The 20,496-nt window shown below is 36.4% G+C and overlaps 1 protein-coding gene across 1 annotated transcript in view; it reads right to left on the bottom strand.

Moving 5' to 3' along the window:
* Positions 1–20,496, bottom strand: part of ptprn2 (protein tyrosine phosphatase receptor type N2) — a 139,293-nt gene that overhangs the window by 79,843 nt on the left and 38,954 nt on the right. The window contains exons 4-11 of the mRNA XM_043245497.1: positions 20,332–20,449; positions 19,794–19,935; positions 18,656–19,058; positions 17,853–18,089; positions 17,721–17,755; positions 17,218–17,636; positions 15,483–15,569; positions 10,951–11,030 (exon numbers count right to left, since the gene is read on the bottom strand). Of these exons, the coding sequence (XP_043101432.1) occupies positions 10,951–11,030; positions 15,483–15,569; positions 17,218–17,636; positions 17,721–17,755; positions 17,853–18,089; positions 18,656–19,058; positions 19,794–19,935; positions 20,332–20,449 (1,521 nt within the window). The remainder of the gene's footprint in view (positions 1–10,950; positions 11,031–15,482; positions 15,570–17,217; positions 17,637–17,720; positions 17,756–17,852; positions 18,090–18,655; positions 19,059–19,793; positions 19,936–20,331; positions 20,450–20,496) is intronic.

Here is a 20,496-nt window from a genome sequence, read left to right as displayed (position 1 = left end):
GTGTGAACAGGCCATGACACGGAAAAGATCACAGAGCTGATAAAATCTTTCTCTCCTTCACTTCACTTCTAAGTTTCAAAGCCGGATAAAGCTCCATGCACAAAAAAACCCAAGCCCTAATCGAGATGCCATACAGTATGCCCAGAGTACGGCACGTCCTGACATTGCTGTAATCACAGCCCAAATTTCACACTCTTTCAAACTCAGGATTTTGTGCTGTGAGAAAAGCATAGAAACATATCCAAGTGCACAGAGGACAGCATGCTACCTAATCAAAGGCTTGCATAATGTCTCAAAATCACCGCCGGTGTGATTACATGATAGCACAGAGCTATAGTCTAGAAACCGACAACTCAGCCAGACACAGGTTCAAATTAACAAGCTGGAGCTGATGGTGAAAAAATGCATGGCTCATATAAACCGGCTCATATTTCCATATGTAATCACAGGTTATGGAAGGGTTTTCTTTTATATTTCATGTTTTTGTAATCTCAATCTAAACTGAAGTACTGACACTGATTGGTTATAATATATAATGCTGTAATGCAGACCAACTGATCCCAAACCATGTCAATAAGATTGTTTTCTTTTAAACTTTAATACTTTTATTCAGAATATTAAAACTGATCGAAGGTGACAGTAAAGTGAAACTTTGTAATCCTGGAAAAAAACATAGGTTTTATGGTTTCCTCAAAAATATCAAGCAGCACAACCATTCTCAACACTGATAATCCTTAAGAAATATTTCTTAACAATCAAATCAAAATATTAGAATAATTTCAGAAGGATCATGTGACACCCTATTGACCCGTCAAAATCAAGAATCAAAAAAAGAGAAAGAGTAGGTGCCCAAAGTGCCTTCCATTATTCCAAATTTGATTGAAAGGTGACATCCCAATGAAGCCTTGCCCATTAAGGATGAAAATGTCCTCTACTGCTCTACCATAGACGCATTCACATAAGAATATAGACATATGGATCAACAAATCCAAATATTTAAAAAAAAAATTCTAGTGTATTTTGAAACCCTTATCACTCTCTTTTCCTCTGTCTTACTCTTACCCACAGCCTGTTAAGGAAGAGGAGATAGGGGAAGTTTCTGATCACAAGTGCGCTCAACCAAGGAGGGCAGTCAAGAATGAGAAGGAGAAAGGAGTGGGAGGCGAATGAGGGGAAAAGAAACACACAAAGTGTGAGAAAGCAGGGGAGGAGGGAATTAGAGAAAGGGAAGATGAGAGATAGAGGGAAAATTAAGAAGGGCAGGAATTAGCTAAACTCACAGAGGCTGCAGTGGGCTAAAACGAGGGTGTCATTCTACATCAGAGGTTTTGTTTTGAAGACAAATGTGTAATGTGCTTTCAAATGTGTAAAAACGCTACAAAAAAATATGAGCATAAGGCAGTCAACACCAAACAACACTTGTGATTCAGTCCCTATTTAATGAGGACGTGAAGAGACATTAAATGACTGCATCTCAACAAGTGCAAACACTCCCTGACGGCCAGTGTAACGATGGCAAAATCTGTGTTCATTTATTAAAAGTCAATAATTGCGCATGATCATCCATTATGGTGACTTATATTAGTTAGCATGCCTTGATGGTTGTCAAACAACACCAGATGTGTGAGATTTATTAATACTTAAACTTCACTCAAAGATGACATTTTTGTTATCATTCACATGCCCTCAACTTGTTCCAAACCTGTATCAATTACTTTCGTCTGTTATGCACAAAGAAATATTTTGAAGAATGTCGGCAATCGAATCTGACTTTGGAAGTGAATAGCTACCGTCAAGCAGCTCAACAGACAAAACACACAGGGCGTTTCCCAAAAGCATCTATATATGCAAGATGCGTCGTTTCCAAAAATCATAAACTTGTGGGGTTGGAACTACAGCTTTGGTTAGAAGCATAGTTTCTTGTTAGAATCTGAATCAGAAAAAGCTTTAGTGCCTACTCTATGTTTACACGTACAAGGAATTTGTTTTAGTGACAGAAGCTCCACAGTGCAACAGAATGGCAGTGACAGGACAGGACACAGATTAAAATGGATAAAAAGATATAAAAAAAAAAAATTATACAAAATAGACAATGTACAAAATAGCAAAAACAGACAATTACAGTATGTATGTACAAGCATGATATGAGCAAATTTGAAATGTAAATAAGTGTGTTAAATAAATAATGTATAATAGTGTTGTGTGTTCCAAATGAGCTTAAATAAATTATGCTCTTGGGCACAATAAGCAAGCTAACATGCAGTACAATCTATGTATACCTTCCATTATATCTAAATATAACTGCATTTGTATTTTTGTGCAAATATTGCTTTAACACTTGAAGAAAGTATTAAAATATCTATCTTTTAAAAGGTTAGCCGGGTCGAGGTCGGGTCCAAATCTATTACATCGGGTCCATTGTGTGTAATACTCACACCTGCCAGCATCAGTCGGCACTTTGAATGTGTTTTGTAACTTGCAACTTGGAAAAATACACAAAGAACTTGCACGCAGTAAAGTTTACAGCATTGTTCTGTGCATTTGTGCTAAAAAAAATGCTCTTTATTAAAACCTAGGGTCCAACTTCGAATAATAATTGGGTCTGGTAGTACATTTAAGGTATTTCTTGGGTCTTCACGGGTTAGGGTCTCACTTTTGAATAAAATACGTGTCCAGGTTGGTTCCGTCCAGCACAAACTTCGGGTTTGGGTACAAATTTTTGTACCCATGAAGATTTCTAGTTAGCGCAACTGCTATGACTAGATAACATTAAAACACACACTTGTGTGATGCGACATTACTGGCACAGCTACATCTTTTAGTTTCAATATTTCTGATAATTCACCATCACATTGTGCCTTGTTAATAAACAAATCTGGAGTAAAACGAAGTTAAATAGTTAAAAGTTTTAATTTGCTAAATTTTCATTGGTTTCTGCATAGACCGTTTACCTACATGCACAAATCGGCAGGCGGAGCTAAACAGAGGCAGGTAGGGTGTAGCCACACTATTACATCATATTCCACAAGCTGTAGTTTTGGCAGACTGGTTTCAATATAAACTGTTTTTAGACTAATGAGAATTGATGACCAAATTCATGAATTCTTGACCCCTTCCAGTTCTACAATTTCAATGGTGCCACATAATGACATTATTTTAATGGACGTAAGAACACAGACACTCTCAAAACTTTCATTCTGGTTAGCATGACCAATCTAACTGCTGTCAACACATACCACAGCAACAGCACTTTCTCCACTGATGTTTCTTACAACAACATAGATATCTCAAATATTTTATTACATAATAGTAGATATTTGCTCATTTTTAGAGAGCTCTAAAAAGCATGAGATGCTTGAACATGCTACAAATGGAGTATGGTTCTGCTTCAGCTGCACTTCACATAAAAGCAAAGTAGGAACTCTTAATATCAACGTTTTGCAGTAAATGTTCTGTGAAACTGACAATTAAATAAACAAAAAAGTCAATCAAAATACTTAAGGAAATGCTACTAGGTTGTCAAACGCTGATGAGAAATGAATTATTGCACACTTGTGCTGATCAGTGAGAAGATACAGTCCAACACTCACACAATACACACACACACACACATAATAATCTCATTGCACACACACACATACACACACATACTCAAATATATTTCACATCCAATTGGTGGCAAAGAGTGAGTCAGGTATATGTAAGCCATTACTTTAGCTGGAGAGGCCAGGGTAATTATGGCTGGCATTTTGACAAGTGTTTGGTGGAGTGAAGGTCAACTGTGTCTGCGTGGGAGATCTATGCTAATCTGCCCAGCTGGAGCGCAGACGAGCAGCCCCTGCACCGCACCACTGCAATTACAGAGAGAGAAAGAGAGATAGATAGAGCAAGAGAGAAAGGGATGAGTGGGTGAGGAGGTAAACACGGCAGAGATGTCAGAGATGTGGACGGATGTGAAGAAATGTCAGCAGGAAAATAAAGACAACATGAGATTGAGGGAGTACAAATCAGATGAAGTAACCAGACTCTTAAACAGACGTCGGCTCAGTTTAACTTCCTCAAAGCGAACCGAAGGGCAAGGGGGAGGAGGATAAAAAAAGAGGAATAAATGAGGTGTCGCAAACTGTCACTCTGACCTATGTTAAAATTGAGAGCATGGCCATTATTGTTCTAGAAGGTCATGACCTATGACACTATAGCTATTCAGGTCACGATTCCTCTTACTTTGTCTAACCTTTAGTATATTTTTCATATTTTGGCACACTGGTCACCTTTTCTGTTTGCTCTTTTTAGCGGTTTGCATGAACTGCTATCCCTTTCTCTTTCTTCATTTCTGCTGTGGTAGAAAGTGTCGATGGCCTTGACAGTGGATCTGATTGTTTCCCAGCGGGACGTGACCATCAGGGTTCCATGTTCCATCTGCCCTAACCTGTCCAGACTCTGACCCAACCCGGGGTTCTCACGGCCTGGGCGCAACACTGGGGTCAACCCCTTGGAGACCCCCAAGATCTCCCCTGCAGATCTGAAAGACCAGACAAAGAGCGGTCATCTCAGGCCTAACACACCCTGATACCCTCTGTTTCTCACACACCAACAAACCCCAAAAAAAAAGATATAGAGAGAAGCACACACAAACACACACACACACACACACACACACACATATATATATATATATATATATATATATATATATATATATATATATATATATATATATATATATGCATATATATACACAATCTTACAGTTTCTGAGCAAACATAATTTTATTTGATTTGTGTTTTAAAAAATATGACTAGAATTATGATCATTTGGCTTTAATTCAGCTTAAATTGATATCAAATTGATAAGATAACATTAAAGTGTAATTAATATAGGCCTATACTGATATACCCACTGTATCGCATCTCTAAAATCTACAAAAGCAAAATATGCCTCACATTAAAGCATCTCTGTGGTTGCTTTGTCATGTATAGCAACTACACTGGAACACTGAGACTGAAGCAGAGTTTCTGCAGAAGAGCACATCCACTCTACAAAAACACTGCCTCACTCAGCACACTAACACACCTCCCACACAAACATTCCACTTTAAAGTGGCTGAAGCACAATGCATTCTGTTTTATCAAAAAAAGCCTTTGCTCCTCTATCACAGGAAAATCTACACGTTCCCTTTCAGCATATGAATTTAGATGAGACCATTTTCTCTCATGATTGATATGCAGCATTATGAGTTTAATATCGTCTGATCAGAGCATCATAAAAAATGCACCAGTGTACAACAGACTTTAATGAAATCTCACCCAAAAGACAAATGATGATGCAGAATGCCCCTTCTTGAAAATGTAACTTGCAGTTCTCTTGAGAGCATTTTTCAGAATGTCATAACAAATGAACAGGATATATAAGTGTGTGTGTTTGTATATGATGTTTTGAATATGCAAGGTTGCAGTCATCCTGATGGTACATCTGTGGCTAAATGCCACAAAAAGGAGGAAGGCAAAGAAACAGAAAAAGACCAAATTCAACCAAACAGAACAACAAAAGAAAAGGTATTTTTTAATCATTTCTTCTTTAAAAAGTTGTTAATTTAAAATATAAAATTAATACAATAAAAAGAGCATGTATTTAATTAATTAGGGACAAATTAAATAACCAGTCAAAGAAACACACTTTAATTATTCTATGTAATTTTGTGAGTCACGTGTATTTTTTGCTATATTTTTAATTAATAAAGAATTTCTTATAGCAATATTCTGTTAATTTGGATTAAATCATTCCACTCAAAAAACCTGCTGATGAGTAATGAATATAGATAGTTTTTTTTTAAATCCATTTAATTTAGTCATTAAATATATAATCATTATAATCTTCATGAATTAAGCAATTATTTAGTAATTATTAAGCTAAATAATAAAAGCACCAACAACCTTCAGCCCTAATTTTCAGGGGCTTACTCCAAGAAAATAATGAAACAAATATTATTACTCAGATTACTCAAAATAAAAGCAAATATCAATAATACTTCATATGCAACATAAAATAAAATTCACAGATCACTACACAAACATTAGATCATTTAACCTCTGTCCACCTGCAATAAGTCTTCTAAATGTTGATGTTTAGATGAGATTCAGTGCCATCTATGGTCAAGAGAAAAGGTCAGAGAGCTTTAACACCACATAGAAAAGAGGACAGAGCAAACACACATTCGAAAACACACAAATTATGAAGACAAAATAAGCCACATAAATTAACTTGGGGGCTGCAAAAGGTGAGGAGGAGCAGAAGTGGGAGACATGCAGAAATGAAATGTGACAGGCAGAGAGGAGGAAGAAAGCATGTCAGAAATAGAGAAAAGAGAGAGCGACTGAAAGATGAAGAGAGAGATGACACATTGTAAGATTACACTGTGCAGTTTAGGGTGCCATTTCATCAACACTATGGATGAATCAATGGCCCAATAAATGATTGTGAAGGACTTGCGCGCACACACGCACACACACACACATACACACACAGATAAAGCAGGGGGTTCATCTTTTGTTTTGAGACCAAGCAGGGATTACCATATCCAGTCTTTTGTCCAAAGCTTTCTTTCCAGATGAATAGAGTACAACAGCAGATTCCTCAATCCTAATGAATGTACCCCAGACCCCCCATAAAGCCCTTCAGTTAGTTGCTGTGTTGCAAGCAGCTTGAAAGACTTGAGCACAGCTTTGCATCAGAATACCAAATCCCTGCCCATATACATAGACCCTACAGGATACAAGCCGACCCATCTATACTGCTGCTCCTCCGCTAAAATAGCTTGGCAGGAAGTGATTATTTTTTTGTCAGAGAAAATTAATGGTTACATGTTTGTGAAGCTATGGTTACAGAAATGAGATGTCGTGAACCGCTCTGACATACAGTACACTTCAAAACGACTTTTGAAAGAGTGCACTGCATCAAAGGAAAAAGAGCAACTACTTTACCATAACTACATGCTATACAGCATATATATATTTGTGCAATTGCATTTGCATATTAATATATATATATATATATATATATATATATATATATATATATATATTGCTTAGAGCAGCAATAACAGCATGCACATTTGCAATAGTTTTTATGTATATATTTGAGGAATTTTTGAGAAAGGCCAACCTTTAGGATAAATGGTTTTGAAATACCATTTTTTAAATGAATAATTTGCAACTAAAATTATAAATTATTTACTCTATGTATATGCGTTTCGATGTATTAATACTGTTTGAACAAATGCTTGATGATTAAATAACAATTAAAGGAGACCTATTATGTCCCTTTATTTAAATATTTAAATATCAGGTGTCTCCAGAATGTGTCTGTGAAGTTTCAGCACAAAACACCCCACAGATCATTTATTCTATCATCTTTTGAAAATGCCTATTTTAAGCAAGAGCAGGAACATGCTATTTTTGTGCATGCCTCTTTAAATGCAAATGAGCTCCTGCTCCATCATCCTCCTATGCATTTACAGCTCATACCTCATATTCTCTGGTTTGATTATCATTTCTATAATGCTGAAATCATGTGTTTAAACCATATTCCATAAACCATATATTGTATGATTTTCTGAGTACTAATCTGAGTGCTTTTTCGTGTCTTATTGTGCTTAAACTGTCGAGCGAAACTCCTTTCTACACCACGGGGGAGCAAAATCTGAGCAGCTCAGTTTTTCACAAGCTTACAGAGTAAGGCTTACGCAAAAAATTTACAGGGCTGTTTTATAGTTTGGTAGATGCACCGGGGACCTGATTATAGCACTTAAACTGAAAATCAAAAATCTGCTTTTCATATAACCTTTAACAAACATAGCGGATCCTCTATAAATAGCTGTAGTCTTTATCTCTTCAGACAATAACTCATAAATCAGCTTTATGTCTCATCATCTATAGTTGTTCAATAACGTCTCTATTTTAATTGTTTATTCTTTCTTTTCATTTTACATTATTACATTCAGACAGACACTTTACTGACCAAGAAAGGGAAACACTGGAATTAAATGTAAGTTGACACATTTGTATCACATACAACAACAACAAAGACGAAACACAGGGGAGCTACTGTCATAGACAGATGCTTGTGGCAGAACCAAAGGAATACTACTAGATTAGTGGAACATGTTTATTTCAGACACCCGTGAAACCATTCTCCATTTTGTGTGCCTGAATACAGTAGGTTATATACAAAGAAAGAATCCTGCCTAACATGCTGATCTAATGTTCTCTAATGTGCTTAGGTCAACAGTACATGTGGTTTTAGTGTCTTTTGAAACTACAAAACAGCTCCTTTCATGCATGTCTTTCAGTGCATCTAATACAGCAGTTAATTATGCCACATATATTACGGTTTTTGGAGAATATTTAACAAGGCGCAAAATCAATCCATTCAAGCAACTGTATAATACATGTTTTTAATATCCTTTGAATATCGCATTTAAATGTTTTAGTCAGTTATCGTTGTTTTAAGCATAAAAGCTTTGCTGCTAAAAAGATGCAGGCAAAGCCAAGATTTTGACATACTGTATAAACACATATTAACAGTTACAACCTAAACATAATCCTCAACACTCCGCCATATTTCCACTCAACACAAATCATTTGAAGTTGCTTAAATACCTCTGGGGTGTATGTGATGTCAAAGGCACAAAAATTGGAATAAATGATTAGGTGCGATCAGTGGTGTGTATACAGCAGTAATAAAGTGTGAGGAGAGATCCTCTCTGTTTAAATAAAGTAATAAATTGGTATTCAGGCACCAGGGTTTTCATAATTTATCTGCCGTGTGAGAGCGGCTGATCATGTTGACTTAACATTTTGTCTGACATTTGGGTCTGACGAGCCCAGCCATTAACTCTCTCAACATGCTACAAGAGACTCTCAAAGGGAGGAGAGACTGGAGATATACACACTCGCATAGATGCACGTACACAAATAAAAGTCGAAATTCACACCACAGAAATTGGACAAAATCGGAGCGCATTTCCTTGGACGCCAAGGCTTTATAATGCAAAAACTTTAACATGCACAAACACATTTGCTCACACAGAGTAAATCGGAAGCGGTTTGGAGAAGGATGACATGTCCAAAGATTTCAACAACAAGCCACAAATACACTCATGTATTATTCGTAGAACTGAATAAAGTGCATTTGCTACTGAGGTCAAAACACTGATAATCAAATAAAATCTAATCAAAATTTTCATTAAATGCACTTTATGTACTGGCTTGTTGGCTGCATTTCATTATTTCAATGAGCACTAGTGGAAATTATCTGAAGCGTGAGATATAAACAAAGAGAAATAAACAAAAAGCACATAATGAAAGTCAAACTGTGGTAGCATTTCCAGCACTTACCCATAGTATTTTATTATTTTTTTTAAAACAACTGGGTATTTCAGGTCCAGTTTGTGAAATATTTTCCCTACTATATCTCATCTTATCTGCCAGGAAATACAGACAGGCATGGGACAAATTCACGCGAATCTGTTTTCCCTAGAAGTAATTATTATGGATCAAGGGAATACAGACCTTATAATGTCAGATTCCTTTTGTTTTTCCCTTTCATTCTTTGCCCTTTCTTTTGTGCATTGATGATCAAATAGGAAATCCTTGAGTGTTAAATGTTAAAACAGTGACTTAAAGGAGGAAGCAGGACTGCAGTCTATTCTGTTCCAGTTTATGAATTTGATCAATTCCTGACTGCAATGTTGAATTTTCGATCAAATGGCATGGTCAGTATCATAGTGTATCGGCGTTGTGCAGCACATATATATATATATATATATATATATATATATATATATATATATATATATATATATATATATAATATGAAATGAAATGACCAGGTATAAACAGGCCAAAAGATTAAGGTCAAAGTTTAAAGGTTTTATAGGTCTTACAAACAGTAGAAATTTGTACTTTGTACATATACACTACAGTTTAAAAGCTTTTAAAAACATTTTTTAAAGATTTTTCTTATGTATATCATGTATTTTGTGAAAAATGCAGTAAAACAGTAATACTGTGAAATGTTATTGTAATATAAAATAATGTTTTGAGCATTTCATTCTATTATTCTGATTTGCTGCTTAAGAAACATTTCCTATGTCAATGCTGAAGACAGCTTTTTGATGAAAAGGTTAAATTTATTTGAGACAAATCTTTTGCAACGATTTAAAAGTATTTAATTTATCCTTGCTCATTGTAAAAGTTTTGATTTATTCATTTGAAAAGATGGGGGAAAAACACACTGAAACCAAACAATCTGTATTGAATAAATTCCAAAAACAGTGGAATTATAATAGCTAAATAATAACTAAAACAAAGTGGAATTAACTCAATTCCACTTTCGGTATGTCCAATTCAAATTAATCTGGGTGAGACCAATTCGTCAAATCAGAATTTTGTGCAACCATCATATTGATCAATGCTTAACAAATATATACCATGAACCACAAAGAAACATTATACCCTTACATCCCTGCTATTACACCTTTAAAATAACCACAAAAACACAGTTAAACACAGGAATGATTTGCTGTGCCTTTTATAAAAAAGAATACACTGGTTCAAAACACCACACAAAAGACAAAGAAAATACCTAATGGAACTAGTATTCACTTGTGCTTATCGCATGCCAGTGATTTCACAATAGACCATATTTGATATCTGTTTTGTTTGATTTCTTGCTTTTGCATGTGTAATTGTATGTGTGAATATACGCATTGTGTGTAAAAAGTGGGTTCAGACCTTGAAAATAACTAATGCTGCAATCAAGGTCGTGGCACTATGAGAGGATTCTTCCCCAATGTGTCAGGAGATGATCGGAATAGCAACTAGAATGCAGCAGCGGAACGAGTGCTGTGTGTTTGAGTGTGAGTGCGTGCATGTGTGTGTTTGTGTGTACCTGCCACTCTGGCTAGCTGGGCCGTGCTGATGTTTCGAGCATTGGGCCGCACTCGAAAGGTTACTGCTGGACCCAGAACCCTGAGAAACACAGAAAAGAAAAAGACAGAGAAGGAGACAGAGCAAGAAAGAGACAATACGGAGAAAGAAAAAAAAAGAGGAGAGAACAATTAACAGGAGGCCCGTATGCAGTGAGTGAGATGAGAAAAGCTGGGAGTCATGAACATTATCTTTTATCATTTAAAAAATTCACTGTTGCAGACACAGTCAACTGCAGTACCACAACACCACAGTTAAAACAGTAGATCACTGGGGAATATTGCGTTTTGGTTAATTTTCTTCTGACAATCTCTGCCGTTAGCTTCCTTATCTGCTTTTGACATAAATTGACAAGTTCTTCCTCCATGAAATAAATCCTCACGGGAAACCTGATGTTCTTAAGAGAGTTGTCTAAAATGTTTACTGGATAAACACAGGTCTAAATGTAAAAAGTAGAAAAGTAAAAGAAATCATTCTTTAAAAAATGCTCACAGACTCGACACATTGGATTTGAATCTCTTAGCAGTATTTGAGTTGGTGATCCAGAAATGTTGTGCAAATGCATGATGGCATTTCGTACAAATGGCATTTGTGATTGAGCCAAACAGCTGTCTGGGTGAGATCCCAGCAGCAATCCTCATTCATTTATCTATTCTAACAGAGAATCCTGTGAAGTATAATATTTCATGGTGAATTGTTCCTTTAAAGGGAATGGAAATGACTTTTAAAAATGCTAAATATATTCAAAACTGACACAGTTAAAACAAACCGTCACACATCCAATCACATTCAGAAAAACAGACTCAGGCAAAGAAAGAAAAGGATCTGCAAACTGGCACGCCACCATGACACCAACACAGACCAGCATATGAGCTACTGTTCAACAAGTCTGTTTATCGGTTAAAAATGACTAAAGCAGTGATTGGGATGGCTGGTTTACAAGCATGCAAATGTCCAACAAGGGATCTTCCCAGTTCCTGATTCGAAGGCGGATGCATTTATCTGGGACGCAGCTCTAAAGCTACTCCCGCTGTGGACCAGGGTGAAGCGAAGGTCACAAATAGAGAGAAAAAAATAGGATAGAAAAAGAGAAGAGGGGAGAAAATAAAAGAGAAAAAGAGAGAGGTGGAAGACTGGAGGAATGAATCTGTCACCAGAACAAAATCCCATTCACACGTCAGCAGGTGGCAAGAGCAAGTCCAAGGTAACCTCTCATCCTCAGTAGAATTAACACACACAGACTCCCAGATATCTGCTGGAAATAATAGAGCTTCTAGAATCTCATGTCCCATTTTATTCTCATTATATTTAAAATGATCGTAAGCTCAATGTTAAACCATCAAGACCAGCTCTCGGTTTTAAAAAATAATATCCAGAGCAGGAAAAACAGAGTAGTGTACTGAAACAGTAATATATTTTAACATGGGATAGAAAAATTGTTTTAAAAAAGGTAGCTGTATTGGTAATGTGCCAACTTTAATGTCTTTTTACTTTGTATTATACATATATTACTTACAGTCAGCCCTATAAGTGATTTTTTGGCTAAGGTGAACCTTTAACATGCAAAGAACCTTTAAAGTTACCCAAAGGTCCTCTGTGCCGAATGAACATTCTTCAGGTTATAAAAAAGAACAAGATGGTTCTTTAAAGAACCTTTGACTAAGTTCTTTGTGAAAACAAAAATGGTTCTTCACTGATACATGCACTTCAGCTTTTTAACATCTACAATAGGGCTGCATGATTCTTGCTAAACTCTGAATTAGGATTTTTCTGCATGGGAATTAAGATTCAAAATCATCCAAAATCTATTGCACTCAAGTACAAAAAAACAAAATAAAATGGTGCATTCACTATAATAAAGTGCTGTATAAAACAAAATAGCCTCTTTTACCATAAGCTGTTGAACATCAGAGAATGTTAGCAATAATAAATACAAATAACTAAATAGAACCTGTGCTTTTTCCTCCAATTGGCACAGAACCTTCAAGACAATAACCTATCAAGATTTTGAAGTTTCAGGGAGGAACCTCTCCTATGAGAGATTAGTGGTGTTAATCGTCAGTGCACCATCCACAGGAACGCCATAGAAATTATTAAGTGAATTGCGTCATTTAGAAACGAGATTGCATTTATGTATGAATCAGGAACGTGATTTTTTTTTTAATTAATCATGCAGCCCTAAACTACAAAAACATAATTCCAATACAAATACACATTGTGACCCTCTTTATTTACTTACCCTATACCAATTTCTACTCATCTTTTGCTTCCTCTCTATACCTGAGCACACACCTCTATTTGGCTTCTGGAAATTTCTGGATGAAAATAGTGGCTGTTAAAGCTAAATAAACACAATGGTCCAGACTCCCGTTTATAACAGCATCAGTGGTGATACGTTATCAGTAAAATGCCACCAACATCCAGGACACAGAGGGAGAAAAGCCATAATATAACGATACTGCTTCTGCTTGGCTCCTTTTGCACCATGGGGGAGAGTGTGGGATGGAGATGATAGGCAGACTGCGTGTGTGTGTGTGTGTGTGTGTGTGTGTGTGTGTGTGTGTATGTGTGGGTTGTAGAAAAACACATAAGCGAGTGAGAAAATGAAAGAGAGGTAGAATTAGTGTAAATGAATGCGGGTGTGTTAATGTTTCAATGTGTATAAGAGAACAAGACTGTCTGATTGCAAAACCTCGATTGTGTGTATGTGTTTTTCTGTGCCCCCTACTGTCTGCACACAGTACAACCCTTACGTCATGTCTGGAGTTCAGAGAGGTGCTACGCTGACTCTTTATGTAACTGCAACTCAGTGCAAAGCCCAAACAAGGCAGCACCGCTTTTGAGAGTATGAACATTTGCGTGAGTGTGTGCTGAATTTTCCTGATCTTTGACAGCTTATATGATTGTATGAGCAGAAGCTTGCTTCTGCACTGTGTAGTCTGCTTCTACACTTTTCTAGCCGTCTTATCTTTAGTCCAAAAATGCCATAATACATCATGGCATGATGTTTTATATAAGAGTGCGCATCATCCAGTACACCTTTCCATTATTTCTCAGAAATGATGAAAAGCATTAGATGACAAAAGATACATTAGCAGGTAGCTGTGTAAATAGATATAAGGCACTATTCAAGAGAGGAAATTAATCATACGAAGAGACACAGCTCACCTGGACAGCACTTATTGTACTACACAAATATTGTATTTCTTTTTCTATTTCAGTGAGGTCTGCAAAGCATGTCTTTAGCAATCTTGTATTTATTCTCGCACCTAGCAATACAGAGGAAATTAATGTGTTCCTCAGCTGATAAAAAAATGTCCTTTTATATATAAAATGTTCATATATTTATATATGCTTGATACTGTTAAAAAGTTTGTTTTTTGATATTTTTAAAATAAGTCTCTTATTCTCACCTTTAAAAAAATATGAAATCTGAAATATTACTACTTTTTACTGCTTTCTGTTTTAATAAAATGTTATTTATTCCTGTGATGGCATAGCTTAATTTTCAGCAGCGTAATTAATCAAAATTAATTATTATCAAAGCATAATTAAAAATAGTTCTTAAAATAGTTCTGCTTACTTCTAGCTTCTTTGAGGAACAGGAAATTCAAAAGAACAGCATGTGTTTGAAAAAGGAACATTCTGTAACATTATAAATGTTTTTTATTATAACTATTGATCATTTTAATGCATCCTTGCTGAATAAAAGTGATAAAAAAAATCTTTGAATGGTTGTGTAATTATGATCTATAAAACACTTTTCGTGTGTGTCTGTGCGTGTGTTTGCAGCACATATTTTGTTGACAACTTCATTCCAAGAAACAAGCTTAAAAAAAATATTCATTCTATTGTTTAAGATTAAAAATCTTAAACATCCTCATTTGTTAGGGTGAGAATGTGTATGAAATAATGTTAAGTAAAGCTGAGTGTGCGAGAGAAGGAGTGCAAGAAATTAGTAATTCCATTAATATTTGTATTTCCTTTATCTTTGTACATAAAGCTTCTTTTATTACATGTTTGAGTGAACATGTTGTAACCACAACAAGTTTCTCTGTGAAATACAAGAGTGCCAGAAAGCATTTGTGGCATTCCAAACAATTAAGCAGAACATTGCCTTTAATCTATGCACTTGTAGAACATCGGTTATCATCAGAAAATGTGCTGTAATTGAACTAAAGTTTACCACTGCAAGCAGGTCAGAATAACACACACCTACACACACCGAGATGCATTCTCTCTCTTTCTCTCTCAGAACCATTTATATAAAGCTTGAACTTATATGCACAGAATTCAGAACACACTCATAATCACTGTGCTGTCACTTGAAAATAAGTACTTAGCCCAAACTATACTGCAAAATGGAAAAACAAAACAAAACCACAGGTTGAGTGTTCCATTAGTGCCATTAGTGCGTCGACCAGTATGAGACTGTCTTCAACAAGTATATATGTGTGTGTGCATGTGTGTGTGTGTGTGTGCACATGCACTTACGAGAGCTGTAGAAAATCTGTAACATGAAGGCTGACTCTCTCAGCTAAGAGCTCCACAAGGTTTAGCCCCTGATCAGTGGACAGCGAACTACGTATGGACAAAAAGAAGAAGAGAGAAAAAATCCCAATTAGCTACACTTGTACATTTTCACAAGAAAACAAAGATGTTGAGGGTGGTTGTCAGGGTGTTTCTAAGGGTTTACAAAATGTTCTTTGTAGTTTATAAAATGTAGCCATGAAGTAGCTAAACTCTCAGAAAAAAAGGTCATTTGGGCAGCACCCTTTTTAATGGTATACCTATGGGTATTTGAATTTTTTATCCCAAGTGGCAGTGTAGGCTGACTACTGGTGATAACTCAGAATTAATAAGTCTATGATATTTTGATCTGGCTCAGGTCTCTCCTTTACTTTAAATCTATAAGATTTTTTTTTTACCTCTTTCATTTTCTGCTGGGTGAAAATCACAAATCCAACTGCATGAAGATGTACATAGTAGTACATTTCTCCTGCTCGATTTAAGGTTTGATTAATGGTTTGATTAATGTCTAGAGCATAGTTACATATTTTTAATATATAGGACTCCAACAAAGCTTTTCAACCTTGAGACTGAAAAAAGAACAAAATTGTTCTATCACGAACATGACAAAATCAGCTAAATATAACAATTAAAATTTGAAACATGCCCTTAACACCAGCACTTATAAAATAGTTAATAATATGAGGTCTGTTAGAAATAGATACATGCACACTTCATCTGTACAGACCTGAGTGCTGCTAGAATGCCATAGCAGATACAATATTGAAATAGTGAACACAGCTCACAGGAGGTATACAGAGAGCAGAGGGTGCATAAAAACACATAGGGAATAGGACACAGGTGGCTTGTATGCTTTGATAAATCACCTGTATTTTCCAGCAATGAGGCAAACAATAAGGTGTAAATGGAATCCCTGTGAAGTGTGATGTCTTTATGATATGGCCACGCCAACCCAAGTTAAAACACACGCACCCGCTCACACATCAGAACACGTGCAAACACACACGAAGCGGCTTGCTCTCAAGCCTAAAGAATGATATGCATCTAAATGGAAAAGTATTCACACACATGAGAAAGAAAGTGAGAATTAGAAGATGGTAGAGTGCAACAGTTTTCCTGATGCTTTTCACGCCTGCTACTGCCTTCCAATACACACTCACAGCCTTTTACATCTGCTTTTTGAGAATGTGTCTGTGTGTTTTCAGGTACTCCAAGTTAAATGGGACTGCAGTAAGTGAGCCCCTGTGAGATAAATCAAGTTATTGGAGCTGCAGTGGCTGTGGATGCCATCATCTTTCGCTTTGAGAAATGTACACAACACACACAACCATTTACACACTAACACTAATATACACAGAGAGGAAAGGTGAGGGAAATAAAATAAACAGTGTGTAAAATAAACAGTTCAGTATGAACACTGAATGACAAAAGAAATTCTGACTGAAAAGCATAGAAACATGACATGTATTCCCCCATGCTCTGATAAAATACTGTAATATGCTGCAAAATCATTTAAATAAAAAATGTCAATGCTACATCAGTGATAATACACATTATTTTGGTTTATTTATATTTATATGTTTATATAACACACACACACACAAACACACACAACTCCATGTGTCAAACTTCATGAGTGCAAACATCTTGTTTCTCATCATGACAGTCTATGTAAGTGTTTTGTAGCATTTATACTTACTCTTCAGTAACAATGTAGCCGAAGTCTCCATCATGTGGACTTGAATATGCTGCAACATTCACTTCCACTCTCAAACCCTTCTTTTCCACTTCCTCTTTTTCCATGGAATTTTTTTGTGTCTCTTCTCCTGATTGAACCTCTGCTTTCACTTCCGGAGAACCATGCGTCCACTGTTCTACTTCAACATCCTCCGCTGGCTCTATATCCAAAGTGTCAGGTTCCATTTTCTTCCTCATCAGGTCCAGTTCTGTTTGCGTTGTCCGGCTCTGGACATTCTCCAAACTAGCTCTCAATGGGCTTCCAGCATTTGGCTGGTCAACGTATCTCAGAAAAGGCTCTTCTGCTTGGGGAGGATGCACAGATCCAGGGCCAGAGTTATGATCCAGGAACTCAAGCAGCTGGCTGATAAAACCTTTGTTCTGGAAACAGAAAATTAAAGTGGGCATACTATTGACTATCACAAAAACATGAGTCACACGGCCCTGTGTATTTACACATATTACCTTATCATCAGATTTAAGTGTAGTGTCCTCTGCTTCTGTAAACACAATTCATAATTATAGTAAATTTATGGTTTTGATTGATCAAAATAAGCAAGTGGATACTAATCAAATGTTTTGTTAAGGGGTGACTACCTTTATGTGTGCTGTTATCATCTGCTTTCTCCATCTGATGTAACTCTTGACTGGGTTCCCTCTTTGCCTCCACTTCATCCTGTATGGCTTCTCTACCTTTGACCCCTTTCTCTCTATCCACCACCTGCAGGGCCTGGGTGATGACTTTGGAGAGCTTGTCCAGGTCCTTTGGTGTCAAAGTATCCACATTGACACTCTGACGTCCGAGCTGGTTAACCACTCCATCAATGAACTTCTCTGAGAGACAACAGAAGCAAAGATAGAAAGACTTGGGATTTTATGTGTACAAGAACCCTCTACTCTAATATGCATGACCCCAATTTGATTAAAAAATGTATAAACCCAGTACGAAAACTGTCAGTGTTTGCTTGTAATTCAATAAATGCCCCTAACAGGGTAATTGCTCACCACATTATACTTAATTCTTCTGACATAAGTATTTGGAGCCAGACTGTGTTTTTCATATTTCATCTCAGTCTTTTTCTGATTAAGATAATTTTTTTTTTTAAGTTAAAGTTTTTTTTTATTTTGAGGCACGAATTATCATAATATCATAATAATATCAATGTTTCTTCAGATTAATCCTGAAAATTGTAATTATAATGCAAAAATTCATCACAGCCAATATAATATGGCCCTGTTTCTCCTTTTTAACGTAAAATAAGTTTGACTAAACATATTATTAGAATTGAATTCTTGATTTGTTTCTCCTGGCATTTTTTAATGCACACATGAATATTTATATAACAAATATACAGGGAAGATATAGAAGAGAAATATAGATAGAAGAAGGATTAGCTCACCATCTACTGAACTAAGGGCTTCCTTGTAAGCAGGGCTGCTTGCTGAAGATTTGAAAAACAATTTTTCGATTTGAGGCTTTGGAGGTTGCTTGGAAGCTCCTGGCAGTTTTTCTATTTTGGTAGCAGGAGTGCGCTGAAGGCTAAAGTAACGCAGCTTTCCCTGTGTTTGACCTTTACCAGGATCTTGTGCTCTCATGGGCCCAGCTTGATACTGCTGAAGCTCAGCGAGAGGGACTCCAGTACGATCCTGCTCATAACCAGTGAAGTATGATTGAGCCGGAGGTGGTTGTTTCACAGCGGCCTGGAAATCAGGCTGGCCTTGCAGGAAAGAGATGTAGGGTAAAGGAGGCTTCTCTTTGAGCTGGATTACTCCCTTATGATCACGGGGTCTATCTCCCTTGTGCTATGGGAGAAAAATAAATAAACATGTCAGTAAATGCATAGATAATATACATAATATACATATGGTTTTGTATCAAAAACTGATAGAAGATAATAACTTGTGTGAAAGTGTTTTAGTCTTATTTTTTTTGCTCCGTGTATCATCCTGCTTTATTTTATAAAACAATTATATTCCTTTTACCTTCGCAGAATAGAAGGCCAAGCTGACGTTAGAACAGCGGGGTGGGCTTCAATGAACAAACCAGGACATACACTGCTGGCTCAAAAAGCACTGCAGGGTACTAATGTTCAATAGTGCAGTGAACTTTTCAACTCTCACGACTGTTAACTTCATGAACAGTTGTTTGGTGATGGTGTTTTTTAGTACCAAGCAGACTACAAGCAGATTACATGTCCCCGGTAGCTATGTGCTTATCTGACAGTTATCTAATGAAGTGCAGAGCAAGTAGCAACATATGGCCATTTTTTGCAAAATCTGACATTGCCAGCATATACAGTGCACTTGTTAGAAGTACATTGAAATAAGGCATTTAGCAACTACAGTATTTTGTACACCTCGAAAGCATATCCACGTATGTGTGGTGTTCTGCCCAGTATACAGTCTCAAGCTGAAAATATGTCCTTCCAAAACTACTGACTTCAAGGAGAACTGCCATATAGTCAGTATGCTTCCAAATACTTCAACTGATATGTGAGTAAACAGAACTATTCATTTATGAAGTTGTTGGAAACTCACCTTCCAAAGCACTTGTTGCCCTTGAGGACTCTGTTTGAAGGAGCCGACATCAGAAGGCAGGAAACCTTGAAGGTACCTCTGCAGTGTCCTGCTCACTTCTTCTTTCTGAGCCTTCAGCTTCCTGTCCCCATCGGGAATGTTTCTAATACAATTTCATGTTCAAAAACATATAAACAGATTATAGTAGATAAAGTGTCTAGAATACAAACCTGTCCAGATCAGATTATCACTTCAATTTGTGAACACTTTTACAGTATTAATAACGCTTGATTAATGTTTATTTCTACACATACTAATACACTTTAACTATGAACAATAGTATATTAAAAATATCATTAACCTAGATAATTAAATGCTATGCAAATAATGTCAAGACACCAAATGCAAATGTTAAGGGATAAAACTTGTACTACTAGTGTCATCAATAACTGTTACATAAAGATACTAAAACTGAATTAATAAAAAAGCTACAACAAAAGTTTCCATAAACGCATTATTGTCACGGATGCTAAACATAACAGAGGATTTAGGAGCTCACCTGGAATTGCCACTGAAACGAGAAAAGGTGTTTGTAAATCCTTCAAGAGGAACCTTGGGTAGTTGTGAGAGCTCTTTTGAGATTACCTCCTGAGTTGTGTCATCCTGCCAAGTATATCCTATAATAAAGCGGACAGAGAAAACCATAAAGTAACGTATACATAAA

This window comes from Puntigrus tetrazona, chromosome 7, assembly GCF_018831695.1.
Source record: "Puntigrus tetrazona isolate hp1 chromosome 7, ASM1883169v1, whole genome shotgun sequence".
NCBI lineage: Eukaryota > Metazoa > Chordata > Actinopteri > Cypriniformes > Cyprinidae > Puntigrus > Puntigrus tetrazona.
This window is presented reverse-complemented; position numbering and strand designations above follow the sequence as displayed.